This window comes from Pongo abelii, chromosome 1 (genome assembly GCF_028885655.2).
Source record: "Pongo abelii isolate AG06213 chromosome 1, NHGRI_mPonAbe1-v2.0_pri, whole genome shotgun sequence".
NCBI classification, from domain to species: domain Eukaryota; kingdom Metazoa; phylum Chordata; class Mammalia; order Primates; family Hominidae; genus Pongo; species Pongo abelii.
Genome location: NC_071985.2, coordinates 129,200,001 through 129,222,291, shown reverse-complemented (window position 1 = coordinate 129,222,291; position 22,291 = coordinate 129,200,001). Strand labels below are relative to the sequence as shown.

General features: G+C 34.5%; 1 protein-coding gene across 1 annotated transcript; it reads left to right on the top strand.

The window, feature by feature from the left end:
- Positions 1-9,657: 9,657 nt before the first annotated feature.
- Positions 9,658-17,903, top strand: LOC100447008 (pancreatic alpha-amylase). The gene is made up of 10 exons (XM_024252920.2): positions 9,658-9,848; positions 10,193-10,339; positions 11,148-11,345; positions 11,795-12,025; positions 12,789-12,922; positions 13,716-13,838; positions 13,933-14,032; positions 16,000-16,118; positions 16,230-16,355; positions 17,680-17,903. Exons 1-10 carry the CDS (start codon positions 9,681-9,683, stop codon positions 17,867-17,869), a joined length of 1,536 nt encoding a protein of 511 aa, XP_024108688.2. The 5' UTR covers positions 9,658-9,680; the 3' UTR covers positions 17,870-17,903.
- The last annotated feature ends 4,388 nt before the right edge of the window (positions 17,904-22,291 follow it).

Genomic DNA, 22,291 nt, shown 5'->3' with positions numbered 1-22,291 from the left:
CATATCTTGCTTGATTTGGGTGGTGGTTATAGGGATATATACACTTATAAAAATTATAGTGCTATATGCTTAAGATTTACGTATTTTACTAGTTGTAAGATATATATTAGTTGAAAAAATGCTGCAGTGTAAAGGAAACCAGTAAAAATACGCTACCTACAATTGTAGCTTTTGTTTATCAAAAAAGCATTTGAGTGGTCTATTGATTGGTAGTTAGCAAGTTTATATTAAGCAGCCTTGCCCTGAATACTTTTTAGTATGTACCATTAAGCATTTGCCTTTCTCTACTAGGGCTAATTAAAAAAAACTCCAAACCTCACATTGTACACATTGAATGTATATAATTTTAATTTGTGAATTATACCATCATAAAACTAAAAATCTAATTAAGATGAGTTTGAATAAATTTTAGGCAAAACAGGATAAAGAAAATTAGGAGCTTAAGAATATGCATAGATAAAAACAAAACTGTTGATAGAAATATTATTTATATATTATATATTATATATTATATATTTATATATAATATATATAAATAATATTATTTATAAGTAATACTATATATATTTCAGAAAATCATATAAAAAGCTGTGCTGAAAGTTTCCAGAGAGAGAGTGAATAGTTCTCCTGTAGTGGATTAAAATGAGATTAGCATTGGAGTACTAGTGTAATACAACAGATAGAGTCTGAAGTCAGATCTCAAAAATACAATATATTTGCTAAGTAATGCGAGACAAGCTATTTAAAGTTTTTGGACCTAAATATCCAGTCTGTAAGTTTGTTGAAAAAAATAAATAAGCTAATAGATAACTTAATTTATAGGGAGTGCTAAATTATTACCTGTTACTGGAAAACATAACAATAGCTTGAGCGTTGTAGAACAATATTTTGAAAAATCATTTTTTGAAGTTGTATACATATTTATATTACTTTAATAATTTGCACAACATAGGAAGGAAAGCTTGCTTTGCACAGGCAACACTTCTGCCAAATAATATCTAAATCATCATGAATTCTCAATTAGATTAACAATAATAAAATTTTATTGTAGAAGAGGAATATTTTTTCATTAATATAGTTGTACATACACATAGGGTAAATGTAATATTTTGTTACCTGCCTAGACTTTATAATGATCAAGTCAAAGTATCCGGGGTGTCCATAATCTCAAGTATTATTTCCATATGTTAAGAACATTTCAAGTCCTTTAGCTATTTTGGAATATACAATACATTGCTGTTTATATGTAGTCACCTTACTCTGCAATGAAATATTAGAACATATGTCTTCCAAGTAACTGTATGTTTGGACCTATTAACAAATTTTTCTTTATTCCTCCCACCCACAGAAACTTTCCAGCCTCTGGTATCTATCTCTAATTCTATTCTCTACCTCCATGAGATCAATATTTTTAGTTTTCATGTAAGAATAAGGATATGTGATACTTGTCTTTCTGTGCCTGGCTTATTTCACCTAACACAATGACTTCCAGTTCCATCCATCTTGCTGTAAATGAAAAAATTTAATTCTTTTTTGTGGACAAAAAGTATTCTATTGTGTATATATATACCACATTGTTTTTATTCATTCATCCATTGATGGACACAGGTTGATTTCATATCTTTGCTATTGTGAATAGAGCAATAAATACGAGAGTGCGGTTATCTCTTTGATATACTAATTGATTTTCCTTTGGATAAACAGCTAGTAATAAACAGCTTGCACCTCTGGTCTCAGCTACTTGGGAGACTAAAGCAAGGGGATCACTTGAGCCCCTGAGGTTGAGGTTGCAGTGAGCCATGATCACTCCACTGCATTCTAGCCTGGTTGACAGAGTGAGAACCTCTCCCTCCTAAAAGAATCCTTAAGAAATGTGTTGATGCCTGGTTCCCTTGGTCAGAATTTTCATTTAAAGTGTTGGGAGCATAGCATAGATGTTGGAATAAACCTCTCAAACTGATTCTAATGTGCAACCAAGTTCGAGAACCACCAAGGAAGAATTTTTATGCATTAAGATTCCTATACTCTATCCTAGAACTAATACATCTGAATCTCTGGGAATGGAGTATCAGAATCAGATTTGAAAAGGTTTCCTTAGTAATTCTAAGGACTGACCAGTTTGGATACTGGTTTGTTAGAGTAAAATGGTTAGGTACCTAGTATCAACATAGGCACCCAAACTTATATTAATAACTAGGAAAATAAAGGATTGGAGCCTCTGTGTTTCTTTGTTGAAAAATCTGCTACTATTCTTAGTTCTATGAAAACAATTGAAAATTTGGTTATTATCACCTTAAAAGTACAGAACCTATAGATATTGAAAATGTAATTATTTTTCTATGGGCATAGTTGAAGTGATTTTGTAAATGTTATAAATCAGTTTCTTTATAAGCGGTTCATTTAGATAAATTTTGTTAGACTGACATGATTCACAAATTTTCTAAATATAAATGGTTCAGCTCTCAGTTATTTTTAAACTAATGACCTGTGTTATACTTATTATTTTTAATGGGCTTTTATGATGTTTTTAGGTTTCTTTGGATTCCTGTGTCCTTCAAGTGCTTTCCAACTTTGAGAAGAAGAAATTGACCACCTGGACTATGGAACTGTGTGTAACAGCTTTGAAAGGGTATTTAAAAATTAAATCTATATGCCTTTAAATCAGTAAATTGGAAATATATTACATGTTTTGTAATGACTTTCCTCAAATACAATAAATTGTTTTCTTTCCAATGGAATAGTGTTTGCATTTTTTGTTTACCTGGTTTAAGACATGCAGCAGAACATAACTAGATGATTACATAAATTTCTTTTTAAGGCGATTTTATAATATATTTTATTTATGATTACAAAAACTGCCTTTTAAAAATTCTTACATGGATATCAATGCAGTTTCACATTATTTTTATTGTAATCTTTTTTGTAATTATTTTATATTTGTCTGGCTTTGAGTTTTATTGGGCTTTTGATTTTTTGGAAGTGGGGGATTTATCCCAAAATAGAAAATTTTTATCCTTGCCGTAATACAGTCTTCCACTTTTGTACCCCCAAATCCTTCATCTGTCAGAACATCACTTAAAGGTGAAAATATTTCCCACATAAAATTATTCTGTTCCTTTAATGAAATGAGTTTCAGCTGTATATAAGTAGGAAAACATTCTTTTTTTCTATTTGATTCATTCTTATAGATACTTTTTTGAGGCTGTGATTACACATTTACCTTAGAGGCACTGCCCAAAACGACTCAGCTCTTCTGTAAAAATGCTGTTGTGAATCATAGCTTCTTACCTTTTACAGCATCGTGAGGTAGGGAGAGTAAGTACATTAGAGACAGTAATTAGAAGCATGGAGAAGTGAACCCTGGAGCATCCCAATGGCGAGATATGAAATAGTTCAAGAACTATTAAAGAGGACTAAGGAGGAATAGCTAGAAGCTAAATGAAGAAAGCATCTCAAACAGGAAGGAGTGATCAAATATATTAGCTCTGTTAATGTGTTAGGAAAGATGAGTTCTTAGGATTAAGCATTGGGTAGAGCAAGATTTGGGACCTTGACTTTGACAAACTTGGTGGATGTCAGGAGTAAGAGGAGGTATTCAAGAGAATGTTGGAGAGGAATTTAATATAGTGAGTATTGAAGACAACACTTAAGGAGTCTTGCTTTCAAGGGGATCAGAGAAATGGGTTGTTAATGGAGGGTAATGTAGTATCAAAAAGCTGTTTATTTTAAGTTCGATGATATAGCAGGTTTGTACGCTAATGGGACTGATTCAATAGACAGAAAAAGCATAACACAGGAAACAGAGGGATATTGCTGAAGCCATAGTCCTGGGATAGAAATAGAAGGGTGAGTTTTAAAGATAGGCACACGAGCAGCTCATTAGTAACAGTAGGGTGAAGGGCAGATTATGGAGGTCCAGATGTTTGTAGTTCAGTAGATAGGAGGAGCATGTCAAATTTTTGTGATATTTTCTCAGTGAAATAGGCAGCAAGCTCATAAAGAGGGAGGAAGTCACAAAGGAGTAAGGAAGGAAAAGGAGATGTAAAATGAATAGATAGGAGTGTAGGAAAGTAAACATACTCTTAGGCAATCTGTGATACATTTAAGTAGTATCAGTCAATGTGGTTCTGTGTTTTTCTCCAGTTGAGTTCAACATAGGTGCTATCACTGAAAAAGTACAGAATTCAGTTTAACTAAAGGTGAGATTTCTCTAGGTGAATAAAACAGTCAGTGATGAGATGTTGATACATTTAAGAGAATGATTATAAAAGAGGGATATGGAAAGTAATCTGGGTTAAGGAGTGAAGTGAGAAAATAAAGAATGTTGAGACAGTGGAAAATGGAATGATCAATTGTAGATTGCAGTGTTGAAGATGCAATGGACTTCTTGAGGTAGGAACTAGAAATTTGTGGGATGTAAATAAGAGAGGGGTGACTGAAATTGAAAATATTAGAGTATAATAGTATATAATATTACTAAGTATAGTATACTAAGTATAGTACAATAATACTAAGTATATAGTACTTATTGAGTATAAGTTTTAGGATGTGAAGAGGGGAGTAGCGTAGAGGCAAGGTGATGGAAGGAGAAGAATTCAAGAAAATGAGAATCTAGGAGATTGAAAGGATTATCTAAATGAATTCTGAAATCTCAAGAAGAACTGTGCTGAGTGCTTGTAGTCATTATTTTATCTTTACTACTCTGTGAGAAGACAGCACTTCCTTTTGTGAATAATGGAAAGTTCTTTAACGTGTAAACTGTAAGATACTTTATTACGTTTAATTATCTTTAGCAATGCATAGTAATAAATAATGAGCTCAGTAGGATTATTCAGTAGATATGTGAGCTAACCCCCTGTGTCAGACACCTAAGAGGAACAACTAATTATTTTCAAGAGGAATAGTGGGTTCTCATCCCAGGGGTTTAAGCAGCAAAATATCCCACCCTATATTTTCTGAAAACAAATGTTATATAGAGTGTCCACATCAAAGCTAAAAGGAAATACACACACACACACACACACACACACACACACACACAGAGCATTGAAAATGCATCAGGAATGATACACCCTGTACCCAACATGCACAAGGTCTAAGCAATGAAAAAAACCTCGGAAATCAAATAAGACTAGAACATCTATGACTAATATATAAATACTTGAGGCAGTTATATCCATTTAAAAGGTGTCAATTAGACATGAAAGAAAGAGGCCAGGTGCAGTGGCTCATGCTTGTAATCTCAGCACATTGGGAGGCCAACGCAGGCGGATCAACGTGAGGTCAGGGGTTTGAGACCAGCTTGGCCAACATGGTGTGACCCCGTCTCTACTAAAAATACAAAAAAAATTGCTGGTTATGATTGCATGTGCCTGTGGTCACATCTACTTAGGAGGCTGAGGCAGGAGAATCATTTGAACTCAGAGGTAGAGATTGCAGTGAGCTGAGATTGCACCATTGTACTCCTGCTTGGGTGATGGAGTAAGATTAAAAAATATATATATTTTTTACATAAGAAATTTTATTTTAATTTTTTTGTAAATTATAAAATAGCAATTAATATAGTATTTATATACCAGAATCTTTGAATATCCAAAATTTAAGAAGATGTGAGCAATTTCATGAAACTTTTCAAAGCTTAGGAAAAGGTAACTATGTAAAATACCAATATATGTTGTTTATGGGAACATTAGATGAAGTAAGTCATGAAAACATGCATAGCAATGATCATATAAACTTGGAAGAAATTGAATGTCTTGCTATCAAAGGAAAGGATGGAGGTGTAAGAGACTGAGGTTGAATGTGAGAAGCTCTGTACATATTGCATTTTTCTTAAAAATATATATTAAACTCATATTTCTTATTTTTCAAATGTTCACTCCAATGAAAATTCTTTTATTTTTCCTCTGACAGTTTTTATTTCAGATCTCATATATGCAGTGTACTATTGTTCAGAAATATAATTGATCCACCCTGCAAATAAAATACTCTCATCCTGTTGAATTTGAGAATGTACGCATGATTTGCTTTGGCTTTGAAATGTGAGCAGAAAGAATGTTTTACTTTGGGGAGTTCCCGACTGCTAAAGCATGTGTCAAAATGAAGTTTTTGTGACATTACAAAGGGACTAATAAGAGTGCCGTTGTTGATCCTAGTTGAACATGAGAAACTTGGTTATTGTAAGCCACTGAAAAATTTTAGTTTCTTTTATTACTGCAGAATAACCTATTCTGTCCTGATTGATACAGCCACAACATTTCCTTAAGCTCTTTGATTTTCATATTGCCATTAGGATGTAGAATGTGAAGAGAAGGACAAATCATAGGATCAGAGAATGTTAACAGTGAAAGGGACTATTGGAATAATTTTTTTCAATGGTTTCCAGACTTTGGGTTCTAAGTAATCAGTACTATTTCAGAAAAAGTATTAAAAGATATTTCAATATAAAAAATAATGATGTTTAACTCTGAAAAAAAAACTTATCATTGCTAGGCATAATGGGTCTAGCTTGTAATCCCAACAACTTGGGAGGCTGAGGAGCGAGGCTCACTTAAGCCCAGGAGTTCGAGGCTGCAGTGAACCATGATTGCATCTCTGCACTCCAGCCTAGGTGACATAGGGACACCTCAACAACAACCACCACCAAAGCTATCATTAATACATCGTTCCTCTGTCTCTCTTCCCATCCTCCTTACCACTTAGTCTGAAATGTAATCTTATTAAACAAGATCTAAGGATAAGACAAGAAAAATGATGGTTGCATCTATACTGAACATGTGTTGACTTTTTTCTTGTCATTATTTTCTAAACAACACAGTATCACAACTTTTGACATAGCATTTACGTTGCATTCGTTATTATAAGTAATCTGAGATGATGTAAAGGTTATATGCAAATACTATATTTTATATAAAAGACTTGAGTAGTTTTTACTTTAAGTATCCATGGTGATTCCTGGAACCAATTCCTCATGGATATGGAGGGAGGAGGAATCACTGTAGTTAAACAAATAATCACTTTAAAACTTAAAACCTTTTGCATGTTGAATACAGTCATGCACCATATAAATGATGGTGGTCCCGTTAAGTTTATTATGCCATATTTTTATTGGAAGTTTCCTATGTTTAAGTGTATTTAGATACACAAGTACACTGTGTTACAGTTGCCTATAGTATTCAGTACAGTAACATGCTCTACAGGTTTGTAGCCTAGGAGAAATAGGCTAAGCCATCTAGGTTAATGAAGTCCATTCTATGACATTTGCACAGTGGCTTAATTACCTAATGGCTTTCTCTTCAGAACATACTGCTGTCATTAAGGAATGCATGAGTGTAGTTGGACAAAAAATAATAATTCAGGCATACCTTTGACACTGTCCTAATTCTTACCAGCATCCATGATTGCTTAAATTTGCACTGGAAAGACTTCAAAAAACAGTGATATATTAGGACAATAGATTTGCAATACATGACAAATGATAACAACATAAGAACTCAAAACATTCAATAAGAAAAAAAATAATTAAAGCAAAACCAGATGGGAAAAGGAAGAAGCAAATTTCAAGAGAAAACTCAAAAGGCCAAAAAATGTGAAATGATGTTCAGCCTTGCTAGTAATTGGGAAAAAACACACATCTTTTTTTTTTTTTTTTGAGACGGAGTCTTCCTCTGTCGCCCAGGCTGGAGTGCATTGGCAGGATCTGGGCTCACTGCACACGCCTACCACGCTCAGGCCCCCATTCTTCCGCCTCAGCCTCCAGAGTAGTTGGGACTACAGGCGCCTGCCACCATGCCTGGCTATTTTTTTGTGTTTTTCGTAGAGACAGGGTTTCACCATGTTAGCCAGGAAGGTCTCCGCCTCCTGACCTCGTGATCTGCCCGCCGCAGCTTCGGAAAGTGCTGGGATTACAGGAGTGAGACACGCGCCCGACCCAAATCATTTTTAATCTATTAGTCAAAACGTAGAGCTATGATAATATTAATTTTTGGTTGGTGTGTGGCAAAAGGTACTATAATATACTGCTACTAGAAAGTAAAAATTGATAAATTTGTAAGGGCAATTTTGCACAATATGAAAATATAAAAATATGCTTCAAGTTTACCATATGTTTATCTAGCATACAGAATTACCCATGTGTAAACTTGTATACAGATGTTCATTATAACACTTCTTATAAAAACAAAATATTTGGAAATAAATGTTCATATTAACAAGGTGCATATCATATGATCTTAGTCCAGTTAGAATATTCTGTTTTATTTCAATCCTTTAAAAGACTCAACTTCTGACTCCATATAGACAATTCAAAAAAGAATGTGTTCTCCCTATGTGCATCTGGTCAGGTAAATTAAAAAATACACTTCATGCTAGCTGCACCAAACTGGAATAAGCCTTTGGAAAGAAGTTGTCCTTGAAGCTTGTATCTGACATTGTAGCAGGATGAGCCTCAGACAAAAACTCTCAGACACCGAGTTGTAGAAGGAAGGGCTTTATTCAGCTGGGAGCATCAACCGGCTACTGTCTCAAAATCTGAGCTTGAGTGCACAATTTCTGTCCTTTTTAAGGGGTCAAAAAACTAAAGATTTCACATGAAAGGGTCGTGACTGATTTGCTCAAGCAAGGGATACATGACAAGGACTACATGCACCGCTGGTCTGGGAGAAACAGATCAGGGCGGGGAGTTTCACAGAGTTCTTTTGTACAATGTCTGGAACCTGTGAATAATATTGGCTTCTAAATCATAAGTTGATTTTTAACTACTGGGTTTAGGCCAATCAGGCCCAGGCCTGGTTTCAGGCCTGGCGATGGGCTGCATGTATTTGGTTTTACTTACTTGTTGTTTTTACTGAATAGAAAACAATATAAAACAACGGGAGAAGGTCTTTCTCTCCTCTCAATATCAGCGCTGGATTGTAGAATGTGTTGCTGATTTTGACCTTGTATTCAAGTTAACTGTTCCCCTTGGTATCTGTACATATCTCTGATTTCAGTCTTTACTACAGGTGGCTTGGTCACTTCATGGCTAAAAACGTGCTTGTGTAAGACAAATTTGGCTTGGTGAGTCTGTGTGGACAGCAGTCTCTGATCTGTGCAGGGTATTAATGTGTCAAGGCTGAGTGTTCTGGGATTTGTCTAGAGGCTGGTAAGGGCTCCTGGACCACTGGTTTCTGTCCTGTTGGTCTGTCAGGGTTGGAAAGCCCAAGCCATAGGACCCAGTTTCCTTTCTTAGCTTATGTTGTCTGACAGAGCACCGTGGGCTGTTACTTGCCTTGAGTTGGAAGGGGTTCACATTTATACCTGTAAATGTATTCATCCTTTTAATTTATGTAAAGTTTTTTTGTACACCATTCTCGATCTTTAAAGAGATGACAACAAATTTTGGTTTTCCACTGTTATGTGAGAACATTAGGCCCCAGCAATGGGTCACTGTTTAAGGAAAAATAAAAGTGCTGCCAGAACCAAAGAAAAACATTAATATCTAAAAGGTCATTTGGATGATCTCCATGAGAGACTTTTTAATGTTCTTCAGCTGTTAGGATTATTATTGATAATCCTTTTCAGATTATGAATAAACAGTTTGCCCTCAAGTATTTATTCATGCTAATATTTACTTTGTAAAATGTGCTTCTTACAGGAATATAAATAGTTTCTGGAAAGGACACTGACAACTTCAAAGCAAAATGAAGTTCTTTCTGTTGCTTTTAACCATTGGTTTCTGCTGGGCTCAGTATTCCCCAAATACACAACAAGGACGGACATCTATTGTTCATCTGTTTGAATGGCGATGGGTTGATATTGCTCTTGAATGTGAGCGATATTTAGCTCCCAAGGGATTTGGAGGAGTTCAGGTGGGTATGATTCACAGTATCAATTGCAGAATTCACTGTGCTTGTAGGAAATAGTATTCTGAACTCATCTGTGAAGCTTGGGCAGCATTTTACTTCACAGGTAAGTATTCTAAGTAAAAGAGATTTCTGAGGAAAAATCTATGTAGTATTCTTGGCAACTTTATATTTTGTTTCTGAGATAATCTTTCTTCAACAAGAGCCCTCCAATGTGCTGTTAATATTTCCAAGAGATAGCTGCATGTACCAAGATTCAAGAATTTTTATACTATTGATTAGTTTCTAGAACATTCAATGATATACTGTAAGACATGATTTGGTACTTATGAAGACTCTTTAATTTGTAGGTCTCCCCACCAAATGAAAATGTAGCAATTTACAACCCTTTCCGACCTTGGTGGGAAAGATACCAACCAGTTAGCTATAAATTATGCACAAGATCTGGAAATGAAGATGAATTTAGAAACATGGTGACAAGATGCAACAATGTGGGAGTAAGTGAATTCTAGTTTCCTTTAAAAATAACAGACAGGAAAATGGTCTCTTTCTCTTTTTTCTTGCTCCTTTTCAGCAGAAAGTTTTCTATATTTTATTTTTTTTAATTTTTCTCCATAATTTAAAACTCAAAATTAACTGTTTCCTTATGTTCAACTTTTGTGAATATTTGTGTATGTGCTGTCTACTAAAGAGATAAGTTAAAGTTTAAAGCAGAATTTGCTTCTAAAGCAAAACATCAAATTTTAACCCTTATATCTGTCCGTATTTCCTGGAAACACTTTTCTGGTTAGGAATTATAATTCCAGTTACAATATTTGCTATCAATTTTAGGTGACTTGTGTCTCCATCCATAATTCTAGGGTTTTTCATGGTGAATAGCTAGCTTCTCTATTTAATGAGGAGCCTAAATTGAGATTAATAGCTACCTTATTTTTCTTCAAAAGCTTAATAGAGTACAGGCTTTCTCCTGGCAACCACTGAACTTTCCAAAACAATAACCTTTCCACTCTCATCTGAGTTTTGTCTCCCCGAAGTGGGCTTTTTGCATTTCCTCCTATTTATGGTAGTTTCTGGTCTCTGAATTTATCATTCCTATAAATATTTGACCAAGTGTCTAGAATGAATGTAGGTGTTTTGTTCACATTACTTTCCTTTCACAGTCGATTTTTGATCTTGTAGGAAAACAGTTACAAGATATCATAAAATATTTTGGAGTTTTATTAACATAGTATAAACTTGAATCAATAATTCTTGGAATTTCTACCTCTCTGTAAGTCACACTGAAGTAGAAACTTTGCTTTCTAGGTTCGTATTTATGTGGATGCTGTAATTAATCATATGTGTGGTAATGCTGTGAGTGCAGGAACGAGCAGTACCTGTGGAAGTTACTTCAACCCTGGAAGTAGGGACTTTCCAGCAGTCCCATATTCGGGATGGGATTTTAATGATGGTAAATGTAAAACTGGAAGTGGAGATATCGAGAACTACAACGATGCTACTCAGGTAAATTTTTTTATGAGAGTCATCTGAATAAAGAGTGATATATACCTTTTCTTGTAGACATGTAGCTAATTGAATTTCATTTTAAATATGAATTTAGATCTCTTAGGGACATAGGTTAACAAGTTTGACTACTTTAAGAAACTCAAATCCATATTTTAAAACCTTTAAATATTGATTTAAGATTTTTAATCAATACACATTTGCCCACTTTTAAGAAGTTCCCAATCAATTAAAAATCTCATCGACTTTATTTCCTAAATTCTCTATTTTCTATTAGAAAATATTTCAAAGATACATCTATAGTAGAATGTGAGCATCCCCAGTGCCCAATGCAAGGAAATCACTATAGAATATCTCTTGAGGAATCACAGAATAAATGAATAATCAAATGTATTCTCAGGTGAAAAATGAGGTTTTATGAATCAATCATAACATTTTTACCTCAACAGGTCAGAGATTGTCGTCTGACTGGTCTTCTTGATCTTGCACTGGAGAAAGATTATGTGTGTTCCAAGATTGCCGAATATATGAACCGTCTCATTGACATTGGTGTTGCAGGGTTCAGACTTGATGCTTCCAAGCACATGTGGCCTGGAGATATAAAGGCAGTTTTGGACAAACTGCATAATCTAAACAGTAACTGGTTCCCTGAAGGAAGTAAACCTTTCATTTACCAGGAGGTACATCAATACTTATATGCATATAAAATATCATCTTATTCATTATAAAATTAATGGAAGATTTAATTAAAAATGCAATTTATGTTGGATAAGGAATGAGACATTTACATAAAACAGTGTTCTTTAACCTCCTCTTCTTCACATACAGCATATCTAATTCTTTATCACATGTTTTATGGAGGTACACAGAATGTAGGATACTGATAATAGTTATGTCTTTACTTTCTTTGGATAATGAAACAAGTTAATATTTATCAAGGCATTTCAGTCGATACTAAATGTTTTATTACTGTGAGCTGTTATTATTATCATTAATGTACAAGACTAAAAATTAGGTAAGTGTTCTCACAGGACAACCGGTATCTTTGACATTATACTTCTTTCAATATTGTAGTATATACTTTATCAAATAAAAGATATAAAAATATTACCTGTTGAGATAATAAGAATAAGAAAACCTTTTTGCACATTTCGTATAACAAATAGGACCAGGCGTGGTGGCTCGTGCAAGTAATCTCAGCACTTTGGGAGGCTGCGGCAGGAGGATTGCTTGAGGCCAGGAGTTTGGGACCATCCTGGATGATATAGCAAAACCCTGTCACTAAAAAACAAAACAAAACAAGACAAAAAGAAATAATAAATAGCTTAATTTATTAATAAATAACAAATAGCTGAAAGCTATTTTTTATATAATATTAACTTATTGGTTAAAATGCTTTAAAGTCCTTATGCAAAATGTTATTTTTTCCTAAATTTCTACTAGGTAATTGATCTGGGTGGTGAGCCAATTAAAAGCAGTGAGTACTTTGGAAATGGCCGGGTGACAGAATTCAAGTATGGTGCAAAACTCGGCACAGTTATTCGCAAGTGGAATGGAGAGAAGATGTCTTACTTAAAGTAAATAAATACAACTTTTCCCCTGAAGTATTTCATGGATCTGTTAGTCATACTACCTCAGTGTGACTTACCTTCTGGAACATTCTTATTGAGACAACTATCAAGGAGTCAATTGTTAATGATAAGTATTCTAGAGCCCTAAACTCTAATCAATCATCTTTTGTATTTAGAGTGTCTGTCACAAGGCAGTATGCCTAGGAATGCTAAACATACCCTATGAGTTTTCGTCTAAGTACGAGATGAATATACTGGATTTGACTGATGTTTGCATATAATCTTCTAAAGCCAGGTTATTATTAAAATGATCCTATCATGTATAAAGTATGTACAAAGTTTCCATCCTGTAGAATTTACATATATTATATGAATTAAAAATATAAAATATTTATATTATAACAATACAGTATTGAAGCTTTATTTTAGTCTAGTTTGACATTCGGTATAATGTGATGTGGATATTGATCCTTCTGGAGTGCCTCTAACTTATAATGTGCTGAAACCTCTGAAAGGACCTTATTTAATAACAAAAATCTTATATTTGTAATATGATTTGGACCATATATGTACAAATATGGACCATATATGTAGATTACACACGTGTGTGTTTGATGTGTATATATATATGTGTGTGTGTGTGTGTATATATATATATCTCTCTTACAGAAAAACCATTTAATTAGAGAAAGAATTTAATCTTCAGATGCCATGCCATGCAGAAAGAGATGCACACTTAAGTTACTCTCAAACTGTTGTGAAATGATACATCAACATATATCTTATTTTTCAAAAATAGGAACTGGGGAGAAGGTTGGGGTTTCGTGCCTTCTGACAGAGCACTTGTCTTTGTGGATAACCATGACAATCAACGAGGACATGGGGCTGGAGGAGCCTCTATTCTTACCTTCTGGGATGCTAGGTAGAAAACCAAGTTCTCTATTTTTTTAACACATCTTTCAATGATGGTAAGAATATTCTGATATACTATGATAATATAATTATATAACTTTCAGGCTATATAAAATGGCAGTTGGATTTATGCTTGCTCATCCTTATGGATTTACACGAGTAATGTCAAGCTACCGTTGGTCAAGACAGTTTCAAAATGGAAAAGTAAGTTTTGGAGTTGTTCAATATATCCTTTTCTGAAGAAAAAAGAAGCAATCTTATTCTAAATTAATATAACAAGTATTAATTATATATTTATTCAACAAATATTTAATTAATTGTAAACTGGATACAGGGCTGTGATTTTAGTAATGTAGGTTATATTAAAGGAGTAAAATTTATATTCTCCATTGACAAAGAATATACAAGCTGTTTCAGAGATATGACAAACATCCCCCTAGCCCACAGGTGGAAAAAAAAAAACCCACTCAAAACTAAGAGCTAGACACAGGGATTAAAATATATACTTCGAATAAGTACCTACCTCAGGGTTCATAGGAAGATTATCCATGCCAACACTTGTAGAGAACTTAAAACATCATCTGCCCACAGTGAGAACAATATAAATGTTTGTTAAATACTTTTAAAAAGTTATATGGAATAGAAAGAAATGAATCAGTTGAGCTAAGTTAAATAGGGAAAGTATCATATAAGAGGAAGGAAAGGATATGTATTAAAGAATAGAAATTTAGAGTGTTCCAAGAAAGGTAAGAATGAGAAAAATATTTGGGAGTATGGTAAAGACATTAATCTGATGAGAAGTTTCAAAAAGGAACAGAGGAATGAGTGTAAAGATATTTGGAAAGCTAGTATAAGGTTTTCTTTTAAACTAAACAGTTCAGAAACAGCATCAGAGACTTCAGAACTAAAGCAGAAATTCCTCCTTCCTATGAGTCACACAGATATCTAGCTAGCTTTTTTTAGATTACTTTCAGTTTGAGAAGTCCGCTACTTTGTATAGCAATTGATTCTATTGTTAAACAGCTGTAATATTTAGAAGGTTTACTTTTATATTGAGCCAACTTCTCATAATTTCTACTGATTGGTTTTATTTCTGATGTTAGGAGTCACAGAGTATTTTTATTTTTTCTATTACTATAACATTTCCACTTTGCCAGGACGGCTGCATGCTAAAAACTCTTAGTTTTGTTCACTTTTCACCATATGATATGATTCTAAGGTCAACACTGAAAAACTTCCTAAGGTTACTCTGGATTTTTTAATGAAGATTTTTTAAAGTGCCAGTCAGAAAAACATAATATTAAAAATGTGGTCAATTTATAAATAATGTTCACATGTATTGTTTTGTACATTTATCTAAAAAGAAGCATGAATGATTCTAATATTTATTTAGCACATGTCATGTTCAAGGCATTTTCACATATATCACTTAATTTTTACAGCCAAAAAAAAATTCCCATTTTACAAATGAGGAAACTGAGACACAGAGATATTATGTATATTGATTAAATTTTCTCAGCTACTAGTGATAGAGCCTATGTTTTAATCCTGGTGTTTCTAGTACTAATGCCCTTCCCATTTCAATGACACTGCATGGCTTACAGTGATGTTAAGAAGCTCTTGCAGGCCAGGTGCAGTGGCTCACACCTGTAATCCCAGCACTTTGCGAGGCCAGGCGAGAAGATCAGCTGACCTGAGGAGTTCAAGACCTATCTGGGCAAGCTAGCAAGACCTCATCTCTACTGAAAATTTTTTAAAAATTAGCTGGGTGAGGTGGTGCACACCAACAGCCTTAGCTACTTTGGAGGCTGAGATGGGAGGATCACTTGAGCCTGGGAGATCAAGGCTGCAGTGAGCTATGATTATGGCACTGTACTGCAGTCTGGGCAACAGAGCAAAGAAGCCTTTGCAGTTCCTTGGAATGAAAAGGAGGGGATAAAAATTTGTTACCTTTGTTTGAAATATGCCAAAAGAAAACCAGAGGATAGAGAGATGATGAAGACCCAGTAAAGGGTTGTAAGCATTAATGAAGGCATTGGATTCTAATCTGAATGCAGAGACACAGCTGAATGCAGAGACACAAGTAGCAGGATAAGTTGGGTTTGGTGTAAAGGAGAAGGAAGAGGTAAATACATGCATGGTAAAATTTGGCTTTTCTCCCTGTACTTAAGGATGTTAATGATTGGGTTGGGCCACCAAATAATAATGGAGTAACTAAAGAAGTTACTATTAATCCAGACACTACTTGTGGCAATGACTGGGTCTGTGAACATCGATGGCGCCAAATAAGGTGAGAATCTGTATTTAGACATGTCCTCTAATAATAAAATTTCCTTAGCATTTTATTTAAAACAGTTGAAGTTTAGGAATACCAACGTTTTATATGCTATTGTGTTTTTAGGAACATGGTTATTTTCCGCAATGTAGTGGATGGCCAGCCTTTTACAAACTGGTATGATAATGGGAGCAACCAAGTGGCTTTTGGGAGAGGAAACAGAGGATTCATTGTTTTCAACAATGATGACTGGTAAGTAAATATCAATTAAAAATAATATTTTGTAGCAATATGTTCTTGGTTTATTCTTTTATTTTTCTGTTCATTGACTTTTATCATCTTTGAAAAGTAGTTTAGTCAGTGGAGCAAGAAGACAATAGAGATCAAAATTGGGCAGAAGCAAAAGGATGATGGTTGTTACTCCTTCATTATTCTGTTTTCATAAGTGCTTTCTGTTGTAAGCAGAATCCTTTCTGTGCACCCTTGCAATATCATATGCATATATAGAATGCACATGTATATGCTCACCTAAACTTGCCGCAAAATACACAAGGTAATCAATATAAGGATTGTGAAATCATTAAAAAAAAAAGTGTCTTATAATCCTGCTTTTTTAACCATGGAGAAATGCTGCCTCAGTACTAAAGTATCTTTATTTCTAACTCTTTTTCTCAATGACTACTCTAGGTAGTTTTCTGATATACTTTCTTCACTTCTCTGTCTCCTTGTGACAAATAATATTTTTAAAGCATATGTATAAATAATATGTATCTTGTGGTTAATGTTTTGCTTCAGGAGATTTGAGTTTTAGTTCTGAAACTTCTCATTATTGGCCTTTCATCTGTCATTCTTATATGCTTTACCTGAAGTATAAATGATTCCCTAACATATAGCTCAGAAGACCTCGGTGCAAACAGTTGAATTGTCCCTTTCCAAGGCCAACTGACACTCATACTTAGCTCACTCTAGTATAAATTATATTTCACTGATGAAAAATAAATAAATACATCAATATAGAAGTCAATTTGATCTCTTTCCTGCCAAAAAAGCCCATGTCTAGTTCTTTAATTTCTTTCTTTTGTGGATGAAAATACCAAAATGTTTTTTTGAAAAAGCTTTATATTTCAACCTATCACTTCTTCATAGAAATGCTAGATTATCTTTATGTGCATCCCAATTTCGTTTTGACCTCTTGGTAAAAGAAGGAGGTTAAAATATAATACCCTTTACATTTTTAAGAGTAATTGGTATTAATTTCATTTGAGAACAAATTTAATTTTACCAAGGTAGCACCTTTATCAAAGTGTAACTATTCCTGCCAGTCTTCAGTGATATTCTTCAACTTTCCTGTTTTGGTAATATTTTCACTACTGACCAGGGAATTGCTAGGTTTTCTGTAAGGTTACTTTTGGTCCTAGACAGCTATTTCCACCTACTAGAGAGGCATATGGGTTTTCTTCTTAATGAGACTTCGCTGCTTAGGTTTCTACAACGTAAAGTTATGCTGTTTATTTGTGTTAGTCTGTATTCTTGATTTTCATTGTATTGAAGATGAACCTTAAATTTTATTTTGCAGGTCACTTTCTTTAACTTTGCAAACTGGTCTTCCTGCTGGCACATACTGTGATGTCATTTCTGGAGATAAAATTAATGGCAATTGCACAGGCATTAAAATTTATGTTTCTAACGATGGCAAAGCTAATTTTTCTATTAGTAACTCTGCTGAAGATCCATTTATTGCAATTCATGCTGAATCTAAATTGTAAAATTTAAAATTAAATGCATGTCCTCAAAAAAATAGCCAAGTGTGTTCCTTTTCTTACTTGTACAGTAGTACTTATATTTCATTAATTTTTACTAAAAGCTCTAATTAGTAATTAGAGGTTCAAAACACTTGATGGTATGAAATACAATTCCAGGTTACACATAAGTTATTTATTTTGGCAAAAGGATGTCTCAGAAATTTTAAAACTAGGCAAAAACCTTTACCTACTCTTTTCTCTCCCTGGCAGTCTACCAACAAGGCAAACCAAATATTTCATTATTCTTCTGTATTACATGAAAAATCTGTACAATTGAAAGAAAGCCAAATTTTACCCTTACATTGGTTTCAAAACATTCCTTTTTCCATAGGCAAGGTTTATATTTTTATACCTTTTTATAATCTTTTATGACAAACACATTTTACTGTTCCTACATATTTTGCATGTAAATTTATTTTTAGTTGTCTTATTTACATGTTTTAATGGTAAATCTTAGCAATTTTTAACTTTAATGTAAAACCTGGTAAGTTGTTTCAATTATGTACTAGATGCAGATAAAGTTTGACTTTTTCCATCCTAGTAAGGGGCATGGTTAATTCCATATGTCCCCAGGCCTTACCAAGTTGTAAAGTAGGCAGCGTACAACCTTGAAACATTTAGCAAACCTGGTATCTAACTTATATGATTTAAACCTCCTATTTACGTGTTGATGATATTTGCATTTTCCAATTTGGTCTTTATAACAATTTTTATTTCTTAGAGATTAAAGTCACATAAACTAAAAGGCATTACAGTTTTAACTTTCCTCTAAACTGTTTGATTTAAGTGCTTATTTTTATTTAAGGCAATTAATTATAGCTTGTTACAGACGCCACACACAACACATATATCACTACACAGACAAACAGAAGAAGATCCAGTAGTTCTAAGATTTCTTCTTGTCCCACTTCCTAATTGAATTATGGGCTTCCCAGTAGAGCCCTTTAAGAGCAGGGATAGAAAACCATGCTGTTTCTAGGGCCTAATCAACTTGTATAGCTGTAAGACAAAAACAGATTTTGAACGGGATCTATTAGCCTCTAAATTCTGGGATTCCATGGGAAAACAGAGGTTTCTCCCAAAATGGAATCCATCGTGCCTTTTCTGTTTTTCCCAAAAAGTTTCAGGCCACCAGACATTATCTTGGGTGCATTAAGAGTGGAAAGACAGAGTGGAGGACAGTAATTCAGTCAACAGAAAACTTCTTTTCAAGAAAAACACAATCCAAGAAGAGAAAAACCTACAGGCCTTTTAAATATACGTAGACGTTGAATATCCACTTATAATCAAGCTGAGCACTCTTTCAGAAAATTCTTTGAAATCCACTGTTACCTGACTTTAGCTAAATCATCAGGTAATATTTCTAGCTCTTGAACTTTACCAGAAGTGACATCACAGGTGAAACCAACAACTCTCAATCAGGTTATAAGTTTACTGTGAGTATACAAGATATTTTATAAGTGGTGGTAAGCAGCTTTTACCAGATCTAGAAACTTTAAAACAATTTAGAGAAAAGAAGATTTCAGAAAGGAAGTTAGAGTTGTTCATGGAGGAGGAAGAGATGATTAAAAGTCATACAGCTATTAAATTGAAAGTATTCATTACCCAAGCCAGGATTGAACATGGGCCACCATTGTAAAATGGCAATGGCTAAAAAAAGTACTGCCACATGGTTACAGGTTATGTTCAAGACATAAAACAAGATGGAGGCCTGCAGCAAAGTTTGTTACTTACCAGTTTAAGGGGGTGACTTGAACAGCGAGTTCATGGATTCCCAGGCCCGGATTCCATTCCAAGGTATTCCAACCCATTCCAAGTTGGGTTGTTACCCATGCAGAAAATGGCGGGAACAGAAGGTGTCCCTTAGTCTCCTTTCTCCTTTTGAAGTGACCAGGATGAAGCAAAAGATTACAGGGGTGTTCCTCTTCTCCTCTTTCCTCCCATCTCCTTTGGGTCCCGGGAAACATCATAGGTGCTGCCCATGGATGAAAGCGTGAATTGCACCCATGGATCTGGAGGTGCTAGTTGGCAGGAATAGTCATGTTTACCAGCACAATGCCTCTTCACACTGCTCTTCCGGGTTCCTAGGCCTCCCAGGAGATTGTACTGTAGATGAAGTTGAGTGAGACACTTTAATAGAGGGAGTGTTTTAACTCTATTCCTGCCTCCTCCAGCTATGGATCTGGAAAAGCAGTGCATTCCCAGAAAATTTTATCCATTGACATTTAAATATAAAATCCCTTTTCTGTTTAAATGCCAATATTGTTGGAAGCAGAACAGGTGTCTCAAAAGAACATATGGATTTAATGGCTGTCCTCCTTCTGATGGGAACAGCACTGAGGCTTGAATTTGTCTCTCAAGGGTGGCTTCTTCCCAACTGTTGAATGTGGAGTTTTTTTCCTTAGAAATGGGGCATAGTGTCTGCTTGCTGATGGAGGAACACAAAAGAGGAAGAAATCTGCGCATTAGAATCTTTTGGCAAATGGCCAACGAGACTCTATGGAGGAAAAAATCCTATCTCATGAGGTGGTGCTGTAGGGTCTGAAAAGTTAGGTAAAATCTGTGACTCTAAATTTTTTCAAAGCAGAAGTTAGAAAAAGAGGTTTGGGGTTTAAGAGGCTGTCACTGTATATGCTTCCCAGCAGTAAAAAATTAACTTGTCTCATTAATAAACTGTTCAAATTCATTCAGCATTGCTGAGCTTTTACATGAAGGAAAAGCAACTGAAATCGAGAGAGATTAGGGTGTTCACTTGGGTTGAAATATCTTCTCATAGAGTGCCATGAATGACTGTTATTGCAGGACAAAAAGCACTTACTAGGTGAAAGTTTAGACTGAAATCTTGAAATCCCCTGGTATTTTGAGTTTCTGATTAGCCTTTCCAAAGGAATAAAATCAGATATGTATCCATCTCAGTGAGCAGAGGGGTGACTTTGAGTAGAATGGGAGGAAGGTTTGTTCTAAGCAGCTTCCCACTTGCATTTTCCCCAGTGATTTCAGGGGCCCAGTATATTTTCCTTTCACACATCTGACAAGGGATTAATAACCAGAATATCTACGGAGCTCAAACAACTCTAGAGGAAAAAAAATGTAATAATTGGATCAAAAAGTGGGCAAAATATTTGAATAGACATTTCTCAAAAGCACACATACGTATGGTAAACAAGCATATGAAAATGTGCTCGACATCATTGATCAGAGAAATACAAATAAAAACTACAATGAGATATTATCTCACCCCAGTTAAAAAGGCTTTTATTTAAAAGACAGACAATAACAAATGCTGGTGTGGAGGTGGAGAAAAGAGAACCATCATACACTTTTTGTGGTTATGTAAATTAGTAGAGCTGCTACGGAAAACAGTTTGGAGGTTCATCAAAAACTAAAAATAGAGCTATGATGTGATCCAGCAATCCTACCCCTAGGTATATAGCCAAAAGTAAGAAAATCAGTATATTGAAATGATAACTGCACTCCCATGTTTATTCCAGCCCTGTTCACCATAGCTAAGCCTTGGAAACTACCTAAATGTCCATCAACAGATGAATGGATAAAGAAGATGTGGTATGCATATGCATAGAGTACTATCCAGCTATGAAAAAATGAGATCCTGTCATTTACAACAACATAGATGGAACTGTACATTATTATGTGAAGTAAAATAAGCCGGCCCAGAAAGACAAACATCACATGTTCTCACTTCTTCGTGGGAGCTGTAAATCCAAACAATGGAACTCATGGTCATAGGGAGTAGAAAGATGGTTACTAGAGGCTGAGAAGGGTGGATGGGAAGGAAGTGCGAATGTTCAATGGGTACAAAAAACAGAAGAATGAATAAGACCTAGTATATGACAGCACAACAGGGTGACTATCGTCAATAACAACTTAATTCTACAATTTAAAATAACTAAAACAATATAATTAGATTGTTTGTAACATAAAGGTAAATGCTTGTGGTGATGGATAACCCATTTACCCTGATGCTATTACTATGCATTGTCTGTCTGTATCAAAATATGACATATGCCCTATAAGTATATACACCTCCTAGGTACCAACAACAATGAAAAATTTAAAAAAGTGTATACTTGCCAGTGAACTGACATATTTTACATTGATCATTTTTACATTATCATAGTGTGTTGGAATAATCACAGCTTTGGAAAGAAAAAAATGTAAATGTAAACTGTCAAAGATGGCAGGAGATATAGATCTCTCTTTCTTTAGTGGATTTAAATATGCAATTTATTATCAACATTGCACTGACAATTTTTAACACAGCACATATTCTGGAAATGATATGATTATAGGAGGTATAGGAAAAAGCATTTTTTTCATACTGTGATTATCTAGGCTATGAGGAAATGAGATATTTCCTCTATGATG